The sequence below is a fragment of the Amblyraja radiata genome, chromosome 3 (genome assembly GCF_010909765.2).
Source record: "Amblyraja radiata isolate CabotCenter1 chromosome 3, sAmbRad1.1.pri, whole genome shotgun sequence".
NCBI lineage: Eukaryota > Metazoa > Chordata > Chondrichthyes > Rajiformes > Rajidae > Amblyraja > Amblyraja radiata.
Genome location: NC_045958.1, coordinates 108,640,889 through 108,658,421, shown reverse-complemented (window position 1 = coordinate 108,658,421; position 17,533 = coordinate 108,640,889). Strand labels below are relative to the sequence as shown.

Sequence of the window (17,533 nt, the reverse complement as noted above, 5' to 3'; positions counted from 1 at the left end):
ACTACGTGAAGAACCCGCTCAGTGCGCAGGCGCGGCATTACGCCAGCAGTGCAACAGCGGCTTGCAACGGGAGCTAGGCACTCTCGTTACAGGATGAACCGGACCGTCAGGTGAGTATCCTGAGGTCGGGTTTTCTTTTACAGGTGAGCCTTTTTCTGCTTGTGTTTTACAGGCAGAGAAAAAGGCTCTGGATAAAACTGTCCCCCGTTTTCCCGTCGGGGAGGGGGGCAGCAACGGCGGTAGGAGCGACCCGGTGTTCCGTAATTCCCCGACACCGTGCCGAGGCCAGCCCGCTAGTACCTGAAGCAGCGGGCTGGACGCATAGCCACTCGAGAGGCATCCGGCAGGTGTTTCCCGATGTCGGACGGGACGTCTCTCCACCCGCACGGGGGGAGAGAGAGCCGCCTGAGCCGCTGGAGCGGCTCACGGAGCAGATGCCTGCGAGACGCGCTGCTTGAGGGGCGCTCTCGCTACACAAGGCACAAAAGCTCCAGAAGAACCTGTCCCCCGCTCGACTCCAGCGGAGGAGCGTTCCATTGCAAGGGGGGCAGCAACAGGCGGTAGGAACAAATACCGGTCGCCCCGCTATCCCCATCACCGCGCCGAGCCCAGTCCTGCTAATGCCTGAACTGCGGACTGGATGTCTAGCCATCCGAACAGGCATCCGGCCGGTGGCGTCCGATTCGTCGGACGGGGACATGTCTCAACCTAAATGGAGGAGAGACAGCCGCCTGAGCTGCATCCAACAGCAATTGGAGCAGCTCCAGCGAGATGCGCAGAAAGAGCGCTCTCGCGGAGGGAGGTCAGGCACCCCCTCCACAGTGCCTCATGCACTGCCCTTTGCTCCCTCATTACTGGAGGCTAGCATTGGTGACCAGGGCTGGGCTGGTCTGGAACAGGGGCAGGCGGACGAATTCGGGAGTATGCCAGGGGTGCAGGAACATGAAGAGCTGTTGGGTGTGATGGACCGCTTGTAGCAACCCCACGGGCTGGAGCACCGCTGGAACCAAGAATGGCGGCCAGCATCAACCATTACTGGAAAAGGTGCTCGCTGAGGTGCTGAAACAACACAGCACCAGAAAACGGTGAGGCCCTCAAAGTAAAAAGTGTCAACAGCCAAATCTGGGGGTATGTGGGTCACACATCCAGACCCAAGAACTCAAGCTACAGCGGATCCTAAGGCTCCTGACGTCAGCCATCACAGCCTTTGCTCGTTCCGTGGAGACCATGGAGATGGATACCTGCCAGCAGGATGTGCTGGCATTAATGTGTACCACACAATTTGAGATCAACAATCTACGGAGGGAAACATAAGACCTGCCCTCAATCCCAAATTTGCTGGCTTGTGTAAAGCCCCAGCTGCGGAGACGGACGCGCTGCTATTTGGGAAAGATTTCAATAAAAACTGAAGGAGATGCAGGAAGCATCAAAAACCTTCGGCCTAATGAGGGCAGGCCCCGGGACGAGCAAACCAAGACCTCCGATACCCAAGTGGCAGCACCCCACGGCATCCACCAGTCGACGTCCGCAATATGGGACTGGTGAACGCTTGGGGTCCGCACATTATCCCCAAAGATCTTTCAGATCAGGGCCCGCAGCGGACCCTCTGGAAAATGCGCCTCCCCCCAACATCGCCAGCACGTCAGAACAAAATCTTCAGGAAAATGAAGAAACAGAATCGCCAATAACCATGGAGGTAGGTGGGTCTGGTCGCTACCAGCATATAGAGAATAAGGGTGCTTTATTAACAAGGGGGAGATTACACTTGTTTAAAGAAGCATGGGGTATGGTCACGAGTGACAAGTATATACTCAACAACATTACAGGATATAAAATACAATTCATGTCAGAAAAAACGCCGCCAGTTCAACAATGGCCCCAAAGGGTATTTCTCCCTCCGTCAAAGAGAAACGTGAGGGACAAGCTGAACTGGTGAGACTTATCACAAAGGGGGTCATCGAAAAGACCAAACATGAACCTTTGGAAATTGTATCGAATATATTCACTAAAACCAAAAAAGATGGTGTCTGTCGCATCATCATTGACTTAACATCACTAAACAAATTTGTTAAGTATATACATTTCAAAATGGAGACATATGTTACTGCCAAACAACTGAATTCCAAAGGACACTTCATGGCAAGCATTTATCTTAAAGATGCTTACTATCTAGTACCCATATACAAGGATCATCGCAGATACCTAAAATTTATCTGGATGGTACAAAGCATTGCCCTATGGGCGAACTTCAGCCCAAGATTATTCACCAAAATATTGAACCCAGCCATGGCAATACTAGGAAAACAAACATATTGTCATGGCATATCTGGAGGATATTCTCATAGTAGGTAAAACGATGGAATTGGCTGTGGCAGCAGTATCAGCTACAAAACAGCTCCTCGAAACTCTGGGGTTCGTCCTACATCCAGATAAATCTAAGTTGAAGCCATCCACTATCATGGACTTCACAATTAACTCAGTCCATATGACTGTTACCTTGCCAAAGGCAAAAATGGTTGAATTAGCACAATCATGCAACAAATTAATGGTCAACGAGCGACCAACTATTCGACAAGTAGCAAGAGTAATTGGGGAAATGGTAGCAGCATTTCCGGCTACACAATTCGGACCTTTGCACTATCAAAAAATTTACAGAGAGCAAAGGTACGGGCAATAAAACGACATACAGGTCACTATGATCGTGTCATGAACTTACCCACTGAAGCAATATCAGAGCTACAGTGGTGGGCAGAAAACGTTTGGCATAGTTTCAGCCCTATCTTTATCACTAACCCTACTTTAGTTATTCAAACAGATGCCAGTGCTCAAGGCTGGGGAGCGACTAACTCCATATCCAGCACAAGTGGTAGATGGACTAAACTAGAGTCATCATTACTACTTACACTGGGCATTAACTATCTAGAGATGTTGGGCGCCTTTTATGGTTTAAAAGCATATGTATCTAATATGCAGCACTTGCATGTTCGGTTACAAATTGATAAATACTACGGTGATGGCTTATATTAACCATATGGGTGGCATAAAATCATTATCATGCGACAAATTGGTCAACATGATTTGGCAATGGTATGTCGAAAGACATATTTGGCTATCAGCTACTTACCTACCAGGTAAGCTAAACACCCATGCCATGAGAAAATTAAACGTCTGGTTTGCAAGTTTGAACAGACCTTACCTGGAACTGGGATTGTCCAACCAAACCATCACCACCATGTCGGCATCCCTTCGAACATCCACCAAGAGGCAGTACTTAACCAGCATCAAAAAAGGGAGAAGTACTGCCAGGAAACATGGACAACATACGCAACAGCTACAGCCACCAACATACTGGAGTTCCTGGCCATCTACACCACGATGTAGGGATCAGCTACAGTGCCATCAACACAGCGCAGTGCTCTTTCTGCTTATCTCAAACCAGCAGCAGGACAACAGGCGATGGGATCCCATCCACTGGTGGTAAAACTGATGAAGGGCATTTACAATATCAAGCCCTAAGCCCAGGTATACCCATATTTGGGATATCAGTGTGGTCCTGACATATCTCAGGGAATGGCCACCAGCCAGATCCCCCGGCCTCGAGCAAGCTACACTAAAGACGCTTAGGTTGATGGCACTTGTATCCGCTCAGAGGGTCCAGTCACTACACCTATTGCGACTGGACAACATGATCACAGCTCCAGACCAGATCTGTCGTTATCCAGCGACTGGTCAAACAGAGCAGACCAGGAACACCTAATCCAGTCGTGGCTTACCCACCAGAACCACGGTTATGTGCCATGACCTACCTACTATCCTACATAGACACAACCAGAATATTCGAGGGAGATGAAAAGCCTTGTGGGTCAGTCACAAAAACCTTATGGTGGGGTACGAGCCAAACCATTGCGAGATGGCTCAAGCAGGTGCTAGAAACTGCTGGGATAAACACTAACATGTACAAATTTTATTCCACCAGGGCAGCATCCATGTCGACGGCTAAAGAATGGACATGCCTATACACCACATCCTGGCTACAGCAGGATGGTGGGAAGGGAAAAGACCGTTCAGAAATTTTATAATAAGCCGTTGGCAAAACCTGGTTTATTTGCAGTAAAGATTTACGAACTGCAAATATTTAATTTAAGCCCAGGGGAGCAACTTAATTCTTTGTTGTTATTGTTTAAAAAATACCATTGTGTTTTTCTACAAATAGACTCATTGGTTTATTACGATAACACTTCCTCCCTCAAGAACTTCGGCAGTAAGTGAAATGAAACTGTTACACGGTTTGAAATCACAGAGCTTTGAAATCTTCACGTAGTCACTCACGTGACTCCGAAGTAAAATAGTAAGATTAAACGAGAACTTACCAGTTTGAAGTTTGATCTGTATTTTATGAGGAGTTACGATGAGGGATTACGTGCCCTCCGCTCCCACCCTCATTATATGGATCAAACTAATAAATTGATGTCTCCTTATCTTTACTATGTTTACTTCAAAATAACTGTGTCTATCTGTGATTCCACACCGCTGCTTGGAAGTATGCCGCGCCTGCGCACTGAGCGGGTTCTTCACGTAATCCCTCATCGTAACTCCTCATAAAATACAGATCAAACTTCAAACTGGTAAGTTCTCGTTTAATCTTACTATTTTGCTCACTAATCTCCCATGTGGGACCTTATAATATGCTTTCTGAAAGTCCAGGTACACTACATCCACTGGCTCTCCCTCATCCATTTTCCAAGTTACATCCTCAAAAAATTCTAGAAGATTAGTCAAGCATGATTTCCCCTTTGTAAATCCATGTTGACTTGGACCGATCCTGTGACTGCTATCCAAATGTGCCTCTATTTAATCTTTTATAATTGAATCCAGCATCTTCCCCACCACCGATGTCAGGCTAACTGGTCTATAATTCGCAGTTTTCTGTCTCCCGCATTTCTTAAAAAGTGGGATAACATTAGCTATGCTCCAATCCACTGGAACTGATCCTGAATCTATAGAACATTGGAAAGTTATCACCAATGAATCCACGATTTCTCGAGCCACTTCCTTAAGTACCCTGGGACGCAGACAATCAGGCCCCGGGGTTTATCAGCCTTCAGTCCCATCAGTCTATCCAACACCATTTCCTGCCTAATGTGGATTTCATTCAGTTCCTCCTTCACCCCAGATCCTCTGGCCACTAGTACACCAGGAAGATTGTTTGTGTCCTCCTTAGTGAAGACGGATCCAAAGTACCTGTTCAACTCATCTGACATTTCCTTGTTCCCCATACTAAATTCACACTTTTCAGTCTTCAAGGGACCTACTTTGGTCTTAACTAATTTTTTCCTCTTCACATATCTAAAGAAGCTTTTTCTATCCTTCGTTATATTCTTGGCTAGCTTACCTTCATACCTCATCTTTTCTCCCCGTATTGCCTTTTTCCTTATCTTCTGTTGCTCTTTAAATGTTGTACAGTCCCTGACTTCCGTTGTCAGCCATGGTCGCCCCTTAGGGTTCCCTTGGAATCTTTTTTCCACTTTGGAATGAACTGATCCTGCACCTTCTGTATTATTCCCGGAAATACTTGCCATTGTTGTTCCACTGCTATCCCTGCTAGGGTATCTTTCCAGTCAACTTTGGCCAACTCCTCCCTCATGGCTCCAGTCCACATTGTTCAACTGTAATACTGACACCTCCGATTTACCCTTCTCCCTCTCAAATCATATTATGGTCACTATCTCCTAATGGCTCCTTAATCTCAAGTTCCCTTATCAAATCCGGTTAATTACACAACATTAAATCCAGAATTGCATTCTCCCTGGTAGGCTCCAGTACAAGCTGCTCTAAGAATCCATCACGGAGGCACTACACAAACTCCCTTTCTTGGCTCCCCCCCATATTTCAGAGCACCATAATGTTTGGGACATAGCAAGACAACTGGTGGACTGGTGCAACACGAATAATCTGATCCTGAATGTTGACAAAACAAAGGAGGTCATCGTTGACTTCAGGAGAAACCAGCACAGTTACACACCACTACACATTAATTACATTGATGTGGAGTTGGTAAGTAGCACTAAGTTCCTGGGGATGCAGATCACGAACAGTCTGACCTGGTCACAAAACATCGCATCACTAGTTAAGAGAGCGCAGCAATGTTTGCACTTTCTGCGCCGGATGAGAAGAGCTCACCTCCCCCATCCCGTCCTCACCACTTTCTACAGGGGCACCATAGAGAGCATTTTGACTAGCTGCATCTCTATGGTTCGGGGATTGCAAAGCCTCCGACTGGAAGTCTGTGCAGAGAGTGGTGAGGACGGCTGAACAAATCATCGGGATTTCAAGAGTTCAAGAAAGTTTTATTGTCATGTGTCCCTGATAGGACAATGAAATTCTTGCTTTAGCACACCAAAACATAGTAGGCACGAATACTCAACAGATCAGTGTGTCCATATACCATTGCATAAATATATATACACATGAATAAATAAACTGATAAAGTGCAAATAAACAGATTATTGCCTATTAATGTTCAGAGTTTTGTCCGAGCCGAGTTTAATAGCCTGATGGCTGTGGGGAAGAAATTGTTCCTGAACCTGGTCGTTGCAGTCTTCAGGCTCCTGTACCTTCTGCTTGAAGGTAGTGGGGAGATGAGTGTATGGCCCGGATGGTGTGGGTCCTTGATGATGCTGCCAGCCTTTTTGAGGCAGCTACTGTGATAGATTCCCTCGATGGCCAGGAGGTCAGAGCCGATGATGGACTGGGCAGTGTTTACCACTTTTTGTAGACTTTTCTGTTCCAGGGCGCTCAATTTTCCGAACCAAGCCATGATGCAACCAGTCAGCATGCTCTCCACTGTGCATCTGTAGAAGTTAGAGACAGTCCTCCTTGACATACCGACTCTCCGTAATCTTCTCAGGAAGTAGAGGCGCTGATGTGCTTTCTTTATGATTGCGTTGGTGTTCTCGGACCAGCAGAGATCTTCAGAGATGTGCACGCCCAGGAATTTGAAGCTCTTGACCCTTTCCACCGTTGATATAAACGGGACTGTGGGTCCCCATCCTCCCCCTTCCAAAGTCCACAATCAGTTCCTTGGTTTTGCTGGTGTTGAGGGCCAGGCTATTGTGCTGGCACCATTTGGTCAGTCGGTCGATCTCACTTCTGTACTCTGACTCGTCCCCATCAGTGATACGTCCCACAACAGTAGTATCGTCAGCAACCTTGATGATGGAGTTCGCACTATGACAGGCTACGCAGTCATGAGTATAGAGTGAGTACAGCAGGGGGCTAAGCACACAGCCTTGAGGTGCTCCCGTGCTGATTCTCTTCCTTCATTCCGGGACATTGCGTGCAAACGTTGCTTGTCCAAGGCCAACAGCATTATAAACCCACACATCTCCATCATGGACTGTTCACTCTGCTGCCCTCGGGCAAAAGGTATCGCAGTATAAGGAGCAGAACGGCCAGGTTTTGCAACAGCTTCTTCCCCCGAGCCATCAGACTCTTGAATTCCATATAATGTGCTGCCACTATTATCTATTTTATCTTTTTTATCTATTTTATGTTGCATGGTGAGCCAGATGCACCGAAATTTAGTTCAGACTTGCATTTGTTGGTGTATTTATGAATGACAATAAAGTCTTTGATTGATTGATTGATTGATTGATTGATTGATTGATTGATTGATAGCAATGGCATGTAAATGAAAGTAGTCATGTTTAGTATTTTGTTGCCTATCCTTTGCATGCAATGAATGACTGATTGAAGTCTGCGATTCATGGACATCACCAGTTGCTGGGTGTCTTCTCTGGTGATGCTTTGCCAGGCCTATATTGCAGCCATCTGTAGCTTATGCTTGTTTTGGGTTTTCTCTTCAGCATATAAAAGGCATGCTCAATTGGTTTCAGATCAGGTGATTGACTTGTCCACTCAAGAATTGTCCATTTTTTAAGCTTTGGAAAAACTCCTTTGTTGCTTTAGCAGTATGTTTGGGATCATTACTTGCTGTAGAATGAACCACCGGCCATTGAGTTTGTTTGAACTTGAGCAGATAGGATGTGTCTATACACTTCAGAATTCATTATGCTACTACCATCAGCAGCTGTATCATCAATGAAGATAAGTGAGCCTGATATCTGGTTCCAGCAGGCAGAGGCACAGTTTGCTCTGCGAGGGGTGACGGTAGATGAAACTGAGTACTTTTACGTGGTCAGCGCTCTTGACCAGGCGACTGCGAGGCGGGTTAAACCTTACCTCAGCGCGCCCCCCCCCCCCCCCCCCCCCCGTTAACTAACAAATATAGGGGCCTTAAGGACCTGCTTATCACGAGATTTGGCCTTAGCTAGTCCGAGCGGGCAGCTTGGATTCTTTGAATGGACGGCCTAGGTGACCGCTGGCCGTCGGCCCTCCTGGAGGACATGCTCGCCCTTATGGGCGACCCCCGGCCATATTTTTTATTTAAATATGCTTACCTGCAGCAGCTCCCGCCCGACATCCGCCTGCAGCTCGCCACCGATACCTTTCCGACACGTAGGCGCTGGCCGAGCGTGCCGACCAGCTGTGGATGTCCCGTCAACAGGACCTGGAACCGTTGGTCGTCCTTCCCGCAGCGTCGGGAGGTGCGGCGCAGTTCGGGGCCGCTATCGACCGCTGCCGTCTTCGCTGCTCCCGGTTGACCTCCGCGGCGAAATCCGACCGCCATCGGGCATTCCAGTGCAGGCACATCTCACCAGCATGGCCCACCTGCAGTTCCATCTGCCGCCAGCAGAGGTCGCTATGGTTCAGCCCAGCCAACTTCACCTGCTATTTGCACCGGGGGTTGGTTCCTCGTAGACACCAGGGCTGAGGTGAGTGTGCTGCCTCCCTCCATCGCTGACATCCGTGTGGGCAAACGCCGTTCCCTCCTCACCTCTGCGAACGGGAGTGCTATTCGCACCTACGGAGTTCGCGCCATCTCCGGTCTTCCTTCACGTTGGTGATCCGGTGGCACACCCTGGTGCTCCCCTGTCATCCGTGCGCATCCTGGCAGATTTTCCGGACATCCTCGAACCCCACTTCCGCTCCTCCACCCCCAAACACGGGGTGGAGCACCATATTCTGACTACGTGGACGCTTGGGCATGTCATCTCGCGACGGAAAAGCTCCGCCTAGCGCGGGAAGAGTTTTGCCTGATGGAGGCGATGGGCATCGTGCGCCCCCCCGATAGCAAATGGGCGTCACCGCTCCACATGGTTCCCAAAGCGGGAGGGAGCTGGCGCCCGTGTGGGGATTACCGTCGTCTGAATGATGCGACCGTCGCCGACAGGTACCCGGTCCCGCACATTCAGGACTTCAATGCCCATCTGGCCGGAGCATCGGTATTCTCCAAGGTGGACCTCATGCGAGGGTACAATCAGATTCCGGTCCACCCCGACGATATCCCTAAGACAGCAATTATTACAGCGTTTGGACTGTTGAATTTTTGCAGATGCCGTTTGGGTTGAAGAACGCCGCGCAGGCCTTCCGGCGACTTATGGACTGTGTGTGCCATGGCCTGGACTTCGTATTCGTCTACTTGGACGACATACTCGTGGCCAGTCGCTCGCGGCAGGAGCACTGCATCCAGCTCTGCCAGCTGTGTCAGCGCCTCAGTGACTATGGGTTGGCTATCAACTCGTCTAAGTGCCGCTTTGTGGTGACGGCCATTGACTTCCTTGGCCACCATGCAACTCCACAAGGGGTGGTGCCTCTACCGGCCAGGGTGGACGCTGTCCGCCGGTTCCCCCGTCCGACCACAGTTAACGGCCTCCAGAAATTGGTGGGGATGGTTGCGTTTTATCACTGTTTCTTGCCGGCAGCGGCTGCAATCATGCGCCCGCTTTTCCACCTGATCGCTGGTCATCGCAAGAAGGTTGAGTGATCCAACGAAGCAGTAGCGGCGTTCGAGAGTGCTAACGAGGCCCTGACTGGGGCCACGATGCTCGTCCATCCACGATAGGATGCCCCGACCGCCCTGACGGTGGACGCTTTTGAGAAGGCAGTTGGGGCAGTGTTGGATCTGATCGTTGACGGATGCTGGCGGCCACTCGCCTTCTTCAGCAGGCATCTCAGTGGTGCTCAGAGCCATTACAGCGTTTTTGACCGTGAGCTCCTTGCCCTGTACCTCGCCGTACGGCACTTTCGCTACTTCCTGGAGGGGAGGCCTTTTACTGCATTTACGGATCACAAGCCGCTAACTCGCTTTTGCCAAGGTTTCAGACCCGTGGTCTGCCCGGCAGCAGTAGGCGTACGTGTCCGAGTACACCACCTCCATCCGTATTGTCGAGGGCAAGTATAACAGAGTGGCCGACGCCTTATTGCGACCTGCGGTTCACGCAGTTCTCCAAGTCGCTGTGGGTATTAATTATTCCTCCTTGGCAGCCGCACAGCTGGTCGACGAGGAAATGGCCGCCTATCGCACGGTGGTATTGGGTTTGCAGTTGGAAGACGTTGTCTGTGGTCCTGGGGGCGCAATGCTGCTGTGCGATGTCTCCACTGGACCTCCGCGACCCATCGTCCCTGTCGCGGCGCAGGGTGTTTAAGGTGCTCCACGGACTTGCTCATCCCTCCATCCGGGCAACAACCGCTTTTGTAGCCTCCCGCTTCACGTGCCGCGGGCTGCACAAGGAGGTTGGACATTGGGCACGCACCATCCCGTGCCAGACCGCCATGGTGCAGCGACACATGCGTGTGCCGTTGCAGCAGTTCGCCATCCCTCGGCAGCGGTTTGACCACATTCACGTGGACATCGTGGGGCCACTGCCGCCGTCCCGAGGCATGTCCTATCTCTTTACTGTGGTGGACCGCTTCACGCGGTGGCCTGAAGCCATTCCGCTGTCTGGTTCCTCAACGGCCACTTGTGCTCGAGCCTTGGTGGCGCACTGGATTGCCCGGTTCGGGGTGCCGCTGGACATAACATCCGACTAGGGGCCTCAGTTCACGTCGGAACTGTGGTCGGCCATGGCACGCCTCCTGAGGGTTCGCCTACACCACACGACGGCGTATCATCTGCAGGCGAACGGCCTGGTGGAGTGGTTTCACCGCCAACTCAAGGATGCCCTGAAGGCACGGCTCACTGACCCGGACTGGGTGGACGCTCTGCCGTGGGTTTTGCTGGGGATCCGCACCGCACCCAAGGAGGACTTGACCTCCTCCTCCGCCGAGTTGGTATATGGGTCCCCTTTGATGGTGCCCGGGGAGTTCATCCCACCCCCAGGGGGCCAGGTGGAGCAGCCTTCGGACGCTCTGCAACGTCTTCGGCAGACGGTGGGCAAGCTGCCGCAGGTGCCCACGTCTCGTCATGGGTCCTTCCGTCCGCACGTTCCCACTGCGCTGGAGGACTGCCAGTTCGTCTTCCTGCCTAGGGATGCTCATCGGGCACCCCTCCAGTGGCTGTACAATGGTCCCTTGCGAGCCCTGGAACATGGCTCGTCCACTTTCGTTCTGGACATGGGGGGTCGGCATGAGACTGTTTCGGTTGCACGGCTGAAGCCGGCACATATTGACATAGATCGGCCGGTGCTGGTAGATCGGCCGGTGCTGGTAGCTCGGCCCCGTAAGCAAGGGCGCCCTCCGTCTAGGGTACCTCCTCCAGTGGTTACTTCGTACCCCGCACCTGTTGGTCGGTTGCCCGTTCCTGTGCCGGGCACGGTGCGCACCAGGGCTGGTCGCCGTGTGCTCCCTCCTGTCCGTTTTGTGCCTTGGGTTCTTGGTGGGGGGGGGGGGGTGGCTTCCTGTGGCGGTCCCTGGGGGTTAGGCCACTCCTTGGTCACCCCCCTCGGCTCTTGAGGGACAGGGACAATTGGCTGCCCACGGGTTTTCCCAGGTCCTGCTCGGGGGCGTGCTGTGGGTTCACGATGATTCTTTAAACTACTTCTGAACCTGCCTGGCGTCTGGCCTTTTACAGACCTCATCCAGGCCACTGCAATAGTAACCTTAGGGGCAACTTTTATTACACAGAGGGTGCTGGGTATATGGTATGCTACTTTATTTGTCACAGTGAAATTTTTTTTTGTATAGTGTTCAGTACAAGTATCACGATGCATTAGCACTTAGATACATCTTAGATAAGCATCTCAGATACAGTACAAGTGTATAGCAGTAGAACATTGAGACAGTATACAAAGTCGCCAGTTTGGGGCCATTTTCAAGTCCCAGTTGTTGTAAGTGCAACGATCTTGACCTGACCATGAAGGTCTGTTGTCCTGACGGTGTTGCAGGGTTGGCGTGGCCAAGCGTAGCCGTGGTGTCCTCCGCTGTTGTTCCACCGCTGTAGGCCACGTGTGGTCCACGTGCTCAAATTCCTGGACCGGCACCCGGTCCAGCCGAGCCCATGGCTGCTGCAGGGCCTCCAGCGACCCACTCCCCATCGCGGCCGTGCACTTCCTCCCGCAGCCGGTCTGCTTACCGGCCCTCCGTCTGACTCCTTCCACTCTTAAGTGGGCGAGCCGGGCCTTTCCAGTGGGTCTTCCGACCGCAGTGGCGAGTCGAGCCTATCCAGTGGGTCTTCCGTCCTCAGCGGGCGAGCTGGACCTTTTATACCAGGCCAATTAGCCTACAAACCTGTGCGTCTTTGGAGTGTGGGAGGAAACCAGAGATCCAAGGGGAAAACCCACGTTGGTCACGGGGAGAACGTACACACTCCGTACAGACAAGCACCCATATTTACTGTAGGGAGAAACAATTGATTTGGCGATGATGCAGAGAATTTTGAAATCGTGACTTTTCCATGATAGGATGCAATGTAACTTGGCAGTTGCAGGTGAAAGAAGTTTGGAATGATTTATCACTTGTTTTGTTATGTGTAAACCAATGTGCTGAACAGATTAATCATTTTTTGTGGTAATATTTCAAAAACAGTTGGAAGAGGATTAGAATATGTGATTGAATACTTTAAGTGCAAGGCTTCACCAATCTACATGCACAGGTCCCACGTTTGTGTGTTGGTTCCTTAACGTGTCATAATATTTTTCTTTACCATTATTGCTTTGTAAATCAGGTAGTGCGAGTTTGGCGCACATTCTTCTGGGAATAGCATGGAATGAAAAGACTGGTATCACTAAATTCCTCGTCTTGGATACACACTACACTGGAGAAGATGACTGGCCCACTGCAATTGAAAAGGTATACGAATGAATGAATGGATACGTTTATTGGCCAAGTATGTACACATACAAGGAATTTGCTTTGGTGCTCTGCTCGCAAGTAACAACACGATATGCAGTGAACAATTAAGAATAAAACATAAAACATTATAGTTAAAACATGTGAATGAAATAAAATACCAGAGCAAAAGGAGGCTACAGACTTTTGGTTATTAAGTAGAGCTACTACTTGTGGAAAACTCGTGTTTTTATGTCTGGCTGTGACGGCTTTGACAGCCTGGAGTCGCCTTCCAGAGGGAAGTGATTCAAAGAGTTTGTGGCCAGGATCAGAGATGATCTTACCCACTCGCTTCCTGGACCGTGCAGTGTACAGTTCGTCAATGGGGGAAGGTTGCAGCCAACAACCTTCTCAGCTGATCGAATGATTCGCTGCAGCCTCTGGATGTTGTGCTTGGTGGCTGAGCCAAACCAGACCATGATAGAGAAGGTGAGGACAGACGCTACGATGGCAGTGTAGAATTGGACCATCATTGCCCGAGGCAGATTGTGTTTCCTCAGCTGCTGCAGGAAGTACATCCTCTGTTGGGCCTTTTTGATAGTGGAGTCGATGATTGGCACCCCATTTCAGGTCCTTGGAGATGATGGTGGAGTCTTTTGACTCCACAGATGTGACTGTGGTGTTGTTGATGGTGAGTGGGGGGAGGGGAGGGGGAGCTCTCATAAAGTCTACAATCAATTCCACTGTCTTAAGAGCATTGAGCTCCAGGTTGTTGCGATGGCACCAGGACGCCAGCTGTGTCATTTTCTGTCTGCAGGCAGATTCCTCCCCATCCTGGATCAGTCCAATCAGGGTTGTGTCATCCACAAACTTGAGAAGCTTGACAGAGGAGTCTGTGGAGGTGCAGTCATTGGTGTAGAGAGAGTAGAGGGGAGAGTGCGCAGCCTTGAGGTGCTCCTATGCTGAGGGTCTGCGGGTCCGAGACCTGCTTTCCTAGCCTCACATGCTGCTTCCTGTCTGTCAGGAAGTTGTTGATCCACTGACAGAGGATTTCAGGCACAGTCAACTGGGAGAGTTTGGCACAATGGTGTTGAATGCAGAGCTAAAATCAACAAACAAAATCCTTGCATAGGCCCCCTGGCAATCTAGGTGCTGGAGGATGAAGTGCAGGCCTAGGTTGACTGCGTCATCCACAGATCTATTGGCCCGACATGTAAACTGCAGGGGGTTCGTGATATTTTTTAACTGAGCCAGCACAAGCCTTTCAAGGGTCTTCTTGACTACCGAGGTCAGTGCGACAGGCCTGTGGTCGTTAATAATAATAATAATAATACATTTTATTTATGGGCGCCTTTCAAGAGTCTCAAGGACACCTTACAAAAATTTAGCAGGTAGAGGAAAAACATGTAAGGGGAATGAAATAAATAGTAGAGACATGACTAGTACACAAATTAAAGACAGAATACAATTCAAAACACAATATGAGGCAATTAATGCACAGATGAAAAGGGAGGGGGACGTGGGGCTAAGGATAGGCAGAGGTGAAGAGATGGGTCTTGAGGCGGGACTGGAAGATGGTGAGGGACACGGAATTGCGGATCAGTTGGGGGAGGGAGTTCCAGAGCCTGGGAGCTGCCCTGGAGAAGGCTCTGTCCCCAAAACTGCGGAGGTTGGACTTGTGGATGGAGAGTAGACCGGCTGATGTGGATCTGAGGGACCGTGAGGGTTGGTAGGGGGAGAGGAGGTCAGTGAGATATGGGGGGGCCAGATGGTGGAGGGCTTTGTAGGTGAGGATCAGGATTTTGTAGGTGATCCGGTGGGAGATGGGATGCCAGTGAAGTTGTTTGAGGACTGGAGTGATGTGATGCCAGGATTTGGTGTGGGTGATGAGTCGGGCGGCTGCGTTCTGGACCAGTTGGAGTCGGTTGATGTAGGTGGAGCTGATGCCAAGGAGAAGCGAGTTGCAATAGTCCAGTCGGGAGGAGATGAAGGCATGGATGAGTCTTTCAGCAGCGGGAGGTGTGAGAGAGGGTCTGAGTTTGGCGATGTTGCGGAGATGAAAGAAGGAGGTTTTAATGACATGGCCGATGTGAGGCTCAAGGGAGAGGGTGGAATCAAAGATCACGCCAAGGTTTGGGCCTTGGGAGATGGGGAGACAGTGGTGCCGTCGATGGTGAGAGTGGGGTTATTGATTTTGCTGAGTGTGGCTTAGTTAAGACCAGTAATCCTTGTCTTTTTGCGTACAGGGACAATAGTGGAGACTTTGAAGGAGACAGGGACAGTACAGGTTTGCAGGGACTGTTTGAAACTGTCTGTGTAGACCGGCGCCAGTTATTCGGCACAGAGCTTGAGGGTAGAGGAGGAATCATTTTTTCCGGATTTTCTGTCTTCTGAATAGCCTCTCCACCTCCTCAATTTCTATTGTTGGTGATGAAGACTGATGATGTTGGGGAGCAAGGAAGGGGTGGGTAGTGGACGAGGGCCCAGTCTTTGCAGACTGGAGTCAGGCTGTAAGTGGGTGTTAAGTGGTGATGATGGAGAAACAAGTGCACAAGTTATCTTTCTAATTGGGTAAAGTTATAATTGATTGATTGAAAGATGCAGCATGGAAACAGGCCCTTTGGTCCACCAAGTGCGCTCTGACCATCGATCATCCGTTCACACTAGTTCTATATGATCCCACTTTCCCATCCCTACACATTAGGGGCATTTTACAGAAACCAATTAACCTACAAACCTGTGTGCCTTTGGCATTTGGGAGGAAACCAGAGAAAATTGAATAAGAGTCTCGGCCTAAAACATCACCAGTCCATGCTCCCCAGAGATGCTGCCTGAGCTGCTGTGTTACTCCAGCACTTTGTGTCCTTTGGTGAGTAAATGGGACTGGTTGAGATGGGGCATCTTCACTGACACGGTTGAATTGGGCTGAAAGATCTGTTTCTGTGCAGTATGACTATCACCATTTTTGCATTTCTTCCACCACTTTTGAAGTTAGGCTCCAGCTATGCCAAAAGATCTCACTGGAACCTAAATCAGTAGAAGTAGAGGTCTTCCATGAACACCAGTGCTGGGAGATAAAGCTTTGACCCAATTCATCCATGCCCAGTCTAAGCAAATCCTCTTTGCCTGTATTTGGCCCATATTCCCATTCAACCTGTGGAGGGATTATTTTTTCTATTTTTAAGGTATTTTTAGATTGGGTGGTTTTACTCGAGAATTTCACACTGAAGTAACTCAGTTACTTGTGCAGCACAGTGGCACAGCGATAGAGTTGCTACCTTACAGCGCCAGAGACCCGGGTTTGATCCTGACTACGAATGCTGTCTGTACGGAGTTTGTACGTTCTCCCCGTGACCTGCGTGGGTTTTCTTCGGGAGCTCCAGTTTCCTCCCACACTCCAAAGACATACAGGTTTGTAGGTTAATTGGCTTGGTAAAATTGAAAAAATTTGTCTCTAGTGTGTGTATGTGTGTGTGTGTAGGATCGTGTTAGTGTGCGAGGATTGCTGGTCGGTGCAGACTCGGTGGGCCGAAGGGCCTGTTTCCACGCTGTATCTCCAAACTAAACTATTTTTATTTCAGGGTATTGATTGGAAAGGTGAAGATTTCTGGATGCCAAAAGAAACTTACAACCTCTGTTTGCCGCAGAGACCAGAAGGTGTTTAAAGCCAGCACCACTTCAGTGTTTCAGAGCTTGGACTGAAAGGAACATCATTTTCAAATGCACAGAACTCTACCAATCTTTGTGTACTTCAAACCAAATGAGAACTTGAGGGTTGAGTACATGTGTTTTACCAATACTGCAATAAAAACCAGCAGCTAAATATACTTTTAATATGTTATTGTTTGAACAACTTCACATGCAGAATAGTGAAAATGTAAGACACACTTAAGGTCACATCCTTATTGAAAGGTTCTCTTTCATTTTATTTGTTTTTCTTAACTATTCAGTGAGGGTGTTTATAGTCCTATCTAATCTATAGAATCAAAAGAAATGCCAATATTTAAGAAATCTCTTCAAAATGCAGGATGGATAATGGTCCTCAAGTAAAAAAAATTATAATACATCATAATTTGCACAACTGTACAAATATGATAAAGATTTGGCTACCTAATAAAAATGTGCCTTAGTTTGTTGGTAAGACTGAAGTTAATGTGACTGAACAAATTTTGATTACTAAAAGGGACACAGAGTGCTGAAGTAACTCAGCAGGCCAGGCAGCATCTCTGGAGAGCATGGATACAGTGCATTCAGAAAGTATTTAGACCCCTTCACTTTTTCCACATTTTTGTTACGTTACAGCCTTATTCTAAAATGGATTATATTCATTATTTTTATCATCAATCTACACACAATGCCCCAGAATGAAGAAGTGAAAACAGGTGTTTAGAAAATTTTGCAAAGTAACTAAAAAGAAATAATTAAA

General features: G+C 49.3%; 1 protein-coding gene across 2 annotated transcripts in view; it reads left to right on the top strand.

The window, feature by feature from the left end:
* The window catches only part of ufsp2 (UFM1 specific peptidase 2), a 52,821-nt gene extending 35,887 nt beyond the window's left edge, over positions 1-16,934 (top strand). The window contains exons 11-12 of one of the 2 annotated variants that reach the window (XM_033018562.1): positions 13,004-13,128; positions 16,689-16,934. In XM_033018562.1, the coding sequence (XP_032874453.1) occupies positions 13,004-13,128; positions 16,689-16,772 (209 nt within the window). In that variant the 3' untranslated portion in view covers positions 16,773-16,934. The remainder of the gene's footprint in view (positions 1-13,003; positions 13,129-16,688) is intronic. The other variant, XM_033018563.1, reaches the window with a different exon arrangement.
* Positions 16,935-17,533: the final 599 nt, after the last annotated feature.